Genomic DNA, 12003 nt, shown 5'->3' on the forward strand with positions numbered 1-12003 from the left:
CAGCTACGAAACACAGCAACGACCGATACTTTGGCCCATTTGCTTTGCGCAGGAGGGAGCAGCAGTGCCGCTCGCCCCCTCCCCACGCATGGCGTGCTAATGCTGCAACTGCAAAGCTGCAGAACTCCCGCTGAGCTTTGCTGCCAGCACCCTTCTCCATCCATCAGCATCATAAATAATCATAGCAGCTCCTGCTGTCTGAATCACAATTTGTATCTCATTTCTAATTGTGTTATGTGTAGCTGGTCCACCAGATCCTATCTGAGGAAGCATACAAATAATTCATCTGTATTTCTCCATTCTCCCTATACGTGCTTCCAGACAAGACAGATTAATACTGGTCTTTGTCTACTTCTAATCTCATCTCCATCCTGTATATCTAGTATCTTATTTAGCTGCATTTTCAGCTGCCATCCAAAAAAAATTAATGCTTCACCTGGCATAATCAATCTCTTCCCATATTCTAAACCCTTGATCGAATACACTTCAGAGACTGAGAATGAACTATACGCACTCAGTCACGTTGACTTTGAGGACTAATACTTTTGGGTCAAAAAAGATCCTCAGTTTTGTCTTACAAAAAATAACACCTGATACATTACAGCAAGCAGAAATATCTATGATGCTCTTGGTAGCACATTATATCGCTGAAGCACAGCAATTTTGTGATTTTGCATGCCAGACTCAAATGAGATGATTTAATGAGATGTCACTTAAAATTGATTGACACCTGCAGCCAGAAACCACGCTGAACAGCACTCCCACCCACCGGGCCACAGTGACAAGCTGCTCACATCTAGTACCACCAGTGCTGCAGCCCCAGCCACTGCAAACCCGCCCAGCTCCAGGAGGGCTCCGACGGTGGGAATGCTGCTAGCTCCCAGGGCTGCAGCCATGGACTCCCCCATCCCCTGGGAGTTTCTCCCACAGCCACACTAATCCATGGGTCAGGGGTGGAACCAATCCCATGGCCACCATGCCCACAGCCCTCACTGAGGTCTGTGCAAACTTCTGCTGGTGGAAACCAACCCCATCAGTTACCAACTTGCTCCTTGCCCAAACAGGCCTCCACTACCACTGCAGGGAAGGTGATGCCTCCTCCTAGGGGCTCTCGGCCAGCACTTACCCATGCAGACCCCCGCAACCCAGCATCCCTCCCCACGTGCAACAAGCCACCTTCTCTCCATGCTCACTTAACTTTGGCCTCAAGTATCGCATTTGTTTCCCAACCCTATTATATTCATGTCTTAATAAATAAATGAGTCCCTGCTGCGCAGTTTAACAGGGAAAATAGAACCACAGAATGGGTTGCGTTGGAAGGGACCTTAAAGTAGTTCTAACCCCCTGCTACAGGCAGGGACACCTTCCACCAGACCAGTTGCTCAAAGCCCCATCCAACCTGGCCTAGAACACTGCAAGGGAGGGGGCAGCCACAACTGCTCTGGGCAACCTGTTCCAGTGCCTCACCATCCTCACAGTAAAGAACTTCTTCCTTACATCTAATTTAAATCTCCCCTCTGTGAGTTTGAAATCGTTACCCCTCATCCTATCACTACAATCCCTGGTAAAGAGTCCCTCCCCACCTTCCCTGCAGGCCCCCTTTAAGTACTGGAAGGAAGGTATAAGGTCTCCCCCAAGCCTTTTCTTCTCCAGGCTGAACAACCCCAACTCTCTCAGTCTGTCCTTACAGGGGAGGTGCTTCAGCCTCATGATCATCTTCGTGGCCCTCCTCTGGACCCACTCAAGCAGGTCCATGTCTGTCTTGTGCTGGGGGCCTCAGAGCTGAGCACAGCACTGCAGGTGGGGTCTCACCAGAGCGGAGGGGCACAATCCCCTCCCTCAACCTCCTGGCCACACTGCTTTTGATGCAGCCCAGGATGCGATTTGCTTTCCAGGCTGCGAGCGCACGTTGCTGGCTCATGTCAGCTTTTCATCCACCAGCACCCCCAAGTCCTTCTCCACAGGGCTGCTCCTGATTCACTCATCCCCCAGCCTGTATTTGTCCTTGGGATTGCCCTGATCCACGTGCAGAACCTTGCACTTGGCCTTGTTGAACTTCATGAGGTTCGCACAGGCCCACCTCTCCAGCCTGTCAAGGTCCCTCTGGATGGCCTCCCTTCCTTTCTGCAAGTATCCTAAAATACTTCTAACACCACCAATAACTCAAACTTGCCTTTGTAATCATTCATTTTTCTTCCAGATTCCAGAGTAGGGCAGTATGGACTGTGCTCAGCAAACAGCTGTCAAATGCAACACTGCCTCCCGCTCGTGTGTTGTCTGCTGAGATTTTGATTTCTGCACATTTTCTTGAAATTACTCCATGAATATTTTCTGCAAAAACAATTCATTCGTAAACTGTTTCAAATAATCAAAGAGTAGAAAATCCTCATTTAAAACATGACCTGTTTGACTGGAGGCATGTTCATGCAGTACTCTGTTGCGGAGGAACAGCTGGTGGGACAGCACTTGCACCACGTTCCCGGCCTGGTCACTCACACCTCGGTTACTGAACTCACATTTTCATCAAGATTATTCCAAAAAGGAAACATTTTTTCAGGGGCCTGCTGTGGAAGGCAAATGCAAGACTGCTGAGCCAGAGTCTGTGCAAAGGCAACCCAAAGGGACTGTGCCACAGTAGTCTCAAACAGCACGTGTGCTTTGGACCCGGGAAACGCATCCCAGCAGTACTCACCAGCTGCCTGGGGAAACACATTGCCTTTTGGTTGGTGCGGCAATTTGGAGACAATTTTACAGGTACGATATTATGAAGATGTTGGATTTTCACACCTGCCCACGGAGCTGAGAGGGACTGACAAGGGAGGGCATTTGGGTGCCTGGTGTTTGCTCCGTTCCCATGTGCACATTCACTGTGCCCAGATGTTTTCATCCTTCACGATCACCTTTCCCTTCCTAAGCACTGCACTTCACAAGAAGTAAATCTCAGATTTATTGAGCGCATACATCATCTATGGCTGCTGCTATGATAAGAGCAGAGGCCACCATGCTCAGTCCCACAGCAAGCAGCGGAGGCATGAAGAGATTGCTTCTGCAACCCCTTCACCTTTTTCTTTTCTAAAGCTTCCCTAGTTAGTCCCCTGCGTGAGGCTGCTATTGCTACAGGAGCAGGATGGAGGCCAAGGAGGATACAACCTAGTGTTTTAGTCTGAACAGATAGATAGAAGAGATGGACTATTATACAGCAAAGTGCCCTCTGTGCATGCAATTATCTGATAATGATCTATTTCGAGAGATGAATCTCGGAAGGAGGAACATGCAAAACTCTCACCTTGTTTGCACTGGGAAGCTGCATTATCCCCTTAAAAACAGGGAATAAAACGCATGAAAAAGGATAGACGAAGTAGCAGAACAGCATGGTGCTTTAACTCATGCAGAGCTCAGGAGAGGGAGGGAGAAGGGGTCAGTCCTGACAGCAGGTGAAATTTGTTAAAAACAATTCCTGCCAATTTAAGACTAATCAGGTCTGCAAACAGCTGGACTAATTCAGCCCCTTCCTGTGCCTTGTGGCTGGATTCCTTTATGCACATAAGAAGCAAAATCCAAGCGGAACCTCTGCATCCACTTTTCTCCCGTGGGCCTGGTGCCTAACACAGGTAGAGGTCACACTGCAGCCTTGTGCCCCACAGAAAGTGCTGCAGGGGCCTCCCTGAGCCACCCGCCCCATCTTTGCTTGGGAAATCTGCAGGAACTTAACACCCTTGAGGTGGTTGCCCCTCTGCCATGCTTGACCAAAGGTGCAGTTTGGTAGAAGCCAAATACACAAGCACATGGACAACGTACCCCTGAGCACTGGAGGAACCGATGCCCTGAGGAGAAGGGAGCCAGTCATGGCCCAGCCCTCCTCGCACACACTGGCTCAGCTGCACTCACCAGCGGTGGAAGGACTTGGCAGGCGCTGGAGGTAGAGGACAGCCCAAATGCAGTGCCTGGATGTTCTCCGGAGAGCACCAGCACACTCAAACGGGTTTCAGAAATGTGTAATCTCATCTGTGCCTGGAAAGGAAAATATCATCAGTCTTATATTACAGATGAGAGACACAGGGAAAATAAATACTCTAAAGATGTAGGACTTGGTGACAGAGCTGGAACGAGAACACAGGTAGATTCACCCCTGTTCTCCCTCTGGCAGACACCTCCCCAGCCAGTCCCTGAAAGCTGCTCTGATTGCTGAAACACACTGTAAACAACTGCAAATACCTGTAACCCTTTCCTGACATCACTTCCCCAGAAGTGATATAGATAATATCCACCCAATTCAGGTAGGACACCAGGCAAATCGTACCAGCACAGACCCCAGACAAGGTTGTTGTGCCGCTGCAAGAAGTCAGGCATGTCACGAAACACTTCCCAAAAGGCCAGCCAGTCCGTCCCCCGGATACTGTTGCTGTTGATGCTGGATATGACTTTTCCGTGTGTTCAAGGCTGAATTTTTATTATGCCGACTGCTGCTTTATCATCCATTTCCACTCACAGTGACTTCAAATGGCCACAGAGGAAGGTGAGATGAGCTTTTGCTGCCAGCCCTCTCTTTGTGCCGGAGGGAGGGTGGAGCTGCTCCAGCTGTGAGGTTGTGGGTGCCAGCACCAGGAGCGGTCCCAGGTCCTTGGGGCAATCCAGGGTGCCCGAGGTTTTCTACTCCCTGTATTTTCGCACAGAGAGCCACGCAGCATGACCTTGGCACAGGACACGACATGAATGCTAAATATGGCATGGAAGGTGTGTGCATGAATGCTATGGGATTTCCACCCAGCTGCTATCATCTGGTTGTGCAAATACACACAGAGTGAGAGCTATGTGGTACTCCTTTCCAGCCAGCACACAAAGCAATCCCTTCTCTATGTAATTTTATGTTCATTTGTTTATCACATCAGAGAAGGAAGGAGGACTAGAAGGTATTTTGCCAGCAGTTTCTGTACAGACATTAGGATAGCCTTTTTAATTGAGAAAATCAAGCTATTTCTAGGTTTAAATGAAACACCAAGAGGCAAGCCACTCACCCTTCCTGAAGCAACCTCTCCCTTCCAAGAGAGATGCTTTCCATAGGCTGATCCTTCACAATTGGTGGTGCCAGGTTAACAGTCTCCATCCTCCTTAACCATAAATACTGAAAGCCAAGAGCTGTTTTTCATATAAACACGACCCACGATGAAATCAGGAGGGCAAAATGTGAATGTGCACACTTACACCATTGATCTGGACTTTATGCTTTGCCTGAAACACAGAAGACACCCCACTCCAGACCTCAATGAAGGCTGAATACGCACTTATAATCTAATGGAGAGATAAACAGAGGATTTAGGGCTGGATCTGAACAAGTATGGCAAGTTTTACTGAAATGTTAAGGCATCCAAGTTAAAACCTTTGCAATAATACAATTCCTATCAGAGCAGGACTTTCTCTCCAGCAACTTATCCACTCTAATGCACCTTTATCCAAGTCTCACTGGTTACCTTCTGCATTCAATCACTTTGAAAACATGGGTCGAAGTTGTTTCATAGCTTTACTTTCTCAGTAATGTGCAACATGAACATAATAGTGTTATTAAGAAGTCAAAAATAACTTAACACAATAGCTATATAAGGTTCTCCAATGGTCAAACTTTCAGTAAGTACTTTTTGTTAAGTTCAGAAAATTGGCATATTTGTTAATCAAATTAATTTTAAAAGTAGCTTTTCAAAATAAAAGCAATGCTTTAAATAAATATAGTCTTTTTTATAACCATAAAACACTTAGTCCTGTTAAAAGTAACACAAATACTACACTCAAGCACAGTACTTAAATGATTGAAATTAATATTGTGAGCATACATGAGCTGGACACTGGGAGGGACAAGGATGCATTGCTTCATGACATTCTCCATCTCCTTTCTACAGCGGCACAATTCTCAGAACTAGTCTAAACATATGACATGCGTCAGGATATTTGTAACTGCTGCACAAAAATGCTGGCACCCTGTTCTTTCCCAAAACTATTTCTCTACACTACATCTGCAGCAGTTCTGCAGTCTTGCTTCCAATTTCTAGTACAGCATGATTCTTAACCACAACAACATAAGGCCAGATCCAGCTTGCTTCATTCAACTGACTTCAACATCTAAGCAGAAAGCAAGATCTGACCTCTCACTCCTCTTGCAGTAAAGCTCACAGTTTGTGAAATCTGTAAAACCTTCCTTCCAATACTGGCACCACTGGGTGTTTCAGAATGGCCTGAAGCTCCCCTTCAGAGTTCACAGTCACTGAAGGATATTCATAGCTCTCCTCATAACTACAGACTAGCTACGTTCATTACTACACGCGTTAATGCCTGTCAGCAAAGACTGTAGCTGTCCTGCGGATCTAGAAGGTAGCAATGATTTACTGGAATGAAATAAATCAGCTAGCTCTTAAGTTGGTACGTACTATCTGGGTGTATCCTGAACAGCAGTTTGCTAAAATTCAGTGAAATATACACCTTAAACCTAATTGTAATGTATCCAGCAACTTTGCCCATTTAACATCCCATTTACTTGGTTTGAATTGTTCATTAAAAATCACATTCAGGATCTGCAGCAACCACTAGTTTTGCCCTCACAAAAACAGCTGTTGGTGACATGTGTTGTTGTATTTTGTTTGTTTAAACAGCATAACAGTAATGTAACCTGTAAGTTAAAAGCTGGAGAGTAAAATAAAGCACAAAACTGATACAAGTACTCCATTTGTTTTGATCTTCAGAATAAACAGGCCTATTCAAAGATGACAAAGGAATAAATTAGCAAATGGCTAATGTAATGCACGAAAGGGCGCCTACAGGATTTGCGTGTGTGCACACACACACGCACTTGCATACAGACAGCTTGGCTCATTAGAAAACTCACTACCAGAGTTGAACTTAGATAAATTAACTGCATTAAAATACTGACATTGTGAGGATTTTAATACTATCAACACCCTGTAGAGGGCATTCCTGTGTGAATTTTTAAATGCTTTAAAAAAATAGTTTAGAGTTATTGAAATCTGTGACAAATGCGACAGCTCTGCCTCCCCTCACAGCCTCCCGTTTTCATCTCCGGTATCCTTCTCCTGTATTGCCTCCAGGCACCGTTTTGACTTGGCGTCCGTGTGCCCGCTTCCAGCTTTGCTCAGTCCGCATGACAGGCACGCCAGCTGGATCTGCTTCATGTTCTCCAGGGCTTCATTCTTGGCGTTCTTCAGGAGATCTCCTTGGCCCTGAGGATGCACAGACAGACATGCAGGAGAGAGTCAGGGATCGCACACATCGCTCAGGGCTGAAAGCAGCAGTACTGCTCTCGTGTCTCTGCCATATTGTTCAGTGCCATGGAACAGGTCCCAGGTCCTCTCTCAAATCCCCTCTGCCCCTCTGTGAATGCCAGCCTCCAGGGAAGGGACTGAAGCCCCTTCAGCAGCCCAGCACCCAGCTCAGTGAGGAAGGCAGCAGCCAGCACAGTGGGCAGGGTGAGTGAGAGAGGCGCCAGACTCCCCCCACTTTCAGGTCACCCTTTGGGAGATAATTTGGGCCTGGCCTTAAGGAGCCTGTGGGGGAAGGCATTTCCTCTCCCACAGTCAACAGCAAGGACCTGCTAGAGACAGGGCAGCAACATGGTACACCCCTCCCCATGCCACTGCTGCATCCTTGCACCCTGGCATCAGATCGCACGTGGCAATGGCTGTGCGTCCCCAACCAGGGGTCCCCTACAAGCTGCAAGACCCTGGCTACTCACACCTCCTTGCACCCAGATTTGCTACCCAGCCTTGGGTTCTCCTTTAGCAGAGGCAGGCCAAGCTGCACACCTGTATCGAACACAACTTGCTGTAGTGCTACAGTGAATCCATCTGAACCATTTTGTTTGGGACCTTCAAGGAGGCAATTGGGAATGAGAGACTTCATAAGCAAAGGCCTGCTTCTGTATCTTCTCAAAATGTGTAAAGGTGAGGTGACTAACAGCATGTCAATCCAATTTGTAACTATCAGGAAAAATGCACTACCTGAAATTTGTATTAAGGAGCTGATGTTCAGAAATGCCAAAATGAATATTTATGCAATATTGATATCTCAAGTGCCACAAAGCAACAAGACTCTGGTGCTAGAGGATACAAATAAATAAAAGTCAGCAGTTCCATCTGGTTATTAAAATTCAGTATCACTAAGAACTTGAGCTGCTCTTCTCCTAATGTCACCCGAAGTACAGCTTAAAGTACACCACCTGCTGGAGCTGGTTATCTACATATTCAGAAGGAATACCTCTGCTGACTGAAATGTCATATTCACATCCCTGCAACCTAACCTCACCTCCCACAAACCACCAATGCTTCTCGCAAGGTCTTAGAGGAGACAACAGATATTACAGCAGGACCCAGGGCACACTTGAGGGACAACTGATTACTGACCCTCCTCCCCTCTCTAAACAAACCAGATGTGTTGGACAAGTCACAGCACGATACCTTCCAGCAGTGGGAGCATCTCTCTCCTCTCCATTTCCCCTTCCCCAGAGCTAAGAGGAAGGATTTATCCCACACCGATGAGCACAGTTCCCTTTTCACCAGCGCCTGGCACCGGACTTGTACCGCCTGAGCCCCCGTAAACAACGTTCACAACAAAGAAACAATGATGGCTTGCAAGTCCCACTGCACTGGTAAACACCACGTGGGAAACCACATCATCCAAGGATGGCAGCCTGCGCCCGAGAACGTGATTGCCTCATCTCCTGGTGACATGAATGTGTCCCTGCTGAGCAATGCAAATCGCTACCCAGATGCTGGGAATCCAGCTCAATGCGAGAACGAAAAAGCACTGGGACTGCACGAGCAGCTCTGTGCTATTTGGTATGAAGCTCTTTTGAAGAGATTTGTATCTCAACATAACAGTTATGGGAATACACAGACAAATAGCTTGGGATCCAGCAGGCAGACATGGTTTTAAAAAAACAAAACAAGAATAATTTAAGCAGCACATATTTCACACAGCTGTGATCTTGCTTTTAGGACAGATGTTGAGATTATGGTTAAAGGCAGGAATCCAGGAGCCCCACAGCTGCCTTGAGCACCTGGTACGCCCCAGTATCCCTGTCTGCAAATGGCACAGGAATTGTGCCGGTGCTGTAGTGACAGGGACAACACACTGCAGCATAAGCAAAGAGATCCAACAGCAGTATCACCACCAATGTGGTAATGTTATCAAAAAGGGTGGTAGATTCTTCAATACACAAATGCAGTTTTAAATAGTTTGGTTTTAGGATGAAATAGACCCGGCTGCAGTGGGGCTGCTGCTTTTCCTTATCATGTATACAGGACTGAGGACACCAAAGGCTACACGAATAAGCAGACAAAATTGGTGTGACAATGCTTTGCAGCCTTAACTTCTCTTAAGTCAATAGAAAAACAAAACCAGAAAAACTTCCTTAGCACAAAAAGCAACTCCAAGTAGACATCCCTACAGCACCAAGAACAACTAAGCCCAAAACCTGGGAGAGCCAGTGCAACAGAGAGGTAAAATGATGACGATGAAGGCCCAGTACCGTGAAGCACCTGGTGCCCCCTGAATTGGGGCATCTGGGGAAACACTTCTAGGAGCCTGTCCTCTGCTGCGGCATGGCCAGCATCTCCCTGGGCAGTGGGAGCACTCACTCACACTGTGCATGGAAGAGGATTTCCCGTCACACAGCAGCAGAAGATGGATGCAGGTCCATAAGCGGACACAGAAAGAGCTTCAGCTAAGTCCATGCCACCTTCTTCATATCTCCTCTTCCTTCTCAGGGTAAGGGCAAAGCATGGAAATCTTTCTCAGGGTGGCCCACAAACTGTGTCTTTGCCTAGGGACCCTCCGAGACACTCATTTAAGGGAAGCTCCTTGGGATCGATACACCCCTGCTCGGAGGACGACAGCCTGATCTGCCCTGCCAAGGCTTGTATCTGAAGTCCCCAGAAGCCAAGGGACTCCACACCCCAAGTGAGGGTGCTGAGCCTCCTGCTCCCCTTATGCATATTCTGATTTCACATTTAAGTAACCAGGCAATACAGATTACAGATTTTGTCTGAGGCAATGCACAACGTGTCTTTGGGTTCCAAGAAGAAAACCACTCCTCCTGAGCATACTTGCAATGTTTCGAAGGCATTCTTATTTTACAGTGATCTAAAAACAGAAATGGACTTATCAAAACAGTGCAATTCCATTCATGTACAGACCAATTGATTTATGTCTTAGCCTCCTTGCATTTTTTATTTTTAAACAGCTGGTTCATTTGAGCAAGCTGAAGAAGCAAAAACGATTTTGAATAATCTGTCACAAGAAAATTAATGACAAACCAGCCCCCTCCAACAGAGCTGTCTAATTCTAGAGACACCATAAAAAAAAAAAAAAAAATCTGTAGGCATGCTCTGTTTGAAAGCCATCTGTTTGCTTTGAAAAGCTGGCTGTGAGCATAATCCACTTAAGAAAAATGTCAGCAAAATTGTGTCAACACCTTAATGAACTAAATACTGGATAGAAGCTGGTATAAACTTTAAGAGTATGATTGCACTGAAACAACTTTCATAAATCAGTCATTGTGATCATCTCTCTGCACAGAACAATCCTCTTTGCCCTTACAAACAAAGCATCTCTCTCCCAGACAAAGAGAGATCACGACGTTCCATTTCGGCATCTATCCATCTATTTCCCTTCTGCTATTGATATCATCAGCCTTCCTGAAAATAAATACATGTGAGAAAGGCTAAACTCAGCATTTGTCAGGACACTAAATTAAGCCAGAAGAGATTAATCAAGTGCTCTACTTGAATAATTGATCAAGGGGCCCAGTTTTATTTAGAGTTAGGGAACATTAAATGTCAGGTTTCACACACCTAACTACAACTAAGCGTGGAGCCTCGTCACAAATTAACATTGCAGTACAAATAATGCAGCTTGTCAAGCAACTGTAAAATAATACACCTTTACCTTAACAAGTTACTACTACTTAGAAAACAGGGATAATCTGACACGGCTTTAAATACTGCTCCGTTTCAGTGACAACCCATTAAAGGCTTTAAAAAGTATAGACAGACACTGGCAATGACCATAGATGGGACAAATTTTTATTATTTAATTTTTTCACCAAATCAAACTCCTATGAGTCAAGACCACAGCTCATACATCCAACAACCACCAACCACCCAGACTCCTAGGCTGAGGAAATAAGAGGAGAAGGTGATTTAGGTAAGTGGCACCATTTTGTGTGCGACTCCACAATATTTTTTTTTTTATATCTACATTGCATGTATATTTCTACATAAATATTAATATAAACATATGGGCATGGGTACATACATTAATAATTGCCATTTCTATTCCTATGCTTTCCAGGAACCACCCTGCGACATGTAGGTCGTCATGCACTGCTAGTTCTGGGCACCCACCAGTACTGGGGACCCCAGCTATCACACGGGCAGGACTTGAAGCCCTCATGTTGGCAGCTGCCCACATCAGCATCAGGGGGTTGCAGAAGGACCCTGAAGGCCACCACTCAGACCATGCAGAAGTGAACTGACAGGTTGCCCCACACGAGCACTTTGCTTTACTACTGGCAAAGTGGAAAACCGCAATAGGGCCTTCCTGGCATTCAAAACTGGCCATGTTTTCAGGGAGGTTGGAACAGTGGCTGTGAAGACCATTTTGTAGTCTGCTGCTTGTGAAAGCAGACAGTTGCTTATCTGCTAGCACACATATTCTCTGACAGCACACTACGGGAGCTTTCCTCTCCGCCCCTCGAGGGCTGAGTAAACAAACAATAAATAACAGAGATCTTACGCCCATGCCACATCACACTCATGGTATTACTGTTATTTTTTAACTTTTTCTCAGGAACAGGCTCTTACATTATTATTTAATCACAATGTAAAATCTCCAGAGGCCACCGGTGGCTGCCAGTGATTGGCTGAAAAACCCAGACATGGCCACATAAAACAACCGCAAGCATTGCATCGCTCCACATTTCAGAGGTAACACAGGTAAGGT

At 46.1% G+C, this 12003-nt stretch overlaps 1 protein-coding gene across 1 annotated transcript in view; it reads right to left on the bottom strand.

Moving 5' to 3' along the window:
* Window positions 1-7040: 7040 nt before the first annotated feature.
* Window positions 7041-12003, bottom strand: part of PLCL1 (phospholipase C like 1 (inactive)) — a 207002-nt gene continuing 202039 nt past the window's right edge. Inside the window, exon 6 of the mRNA XM_086465525.1 lies at window positions 7041-7223. Coding sequence (XP_086321651.1) covers window positions 7041-7223 — 183 coding nt within the window. The remainder of the gene's footprint in view (window positions 7224-12003) is intronic.

The sequence above is a fragment of the Leptosomus discolor genome, chromosome 5, assembly GCF_034619465.1.
Source record: "Leptosomus discolor isolate bLepDis1 chromosome 5, bLepDis1.hap2, whole genome shotgun sequence".
In the NCBI taxonomy this organism is placed as follows: Eukaryota; Metazoa; Chordata; class Aves; order Leptosomiformes; family Leptosomidae; genus Leptosomus; species Leptosomus discolor.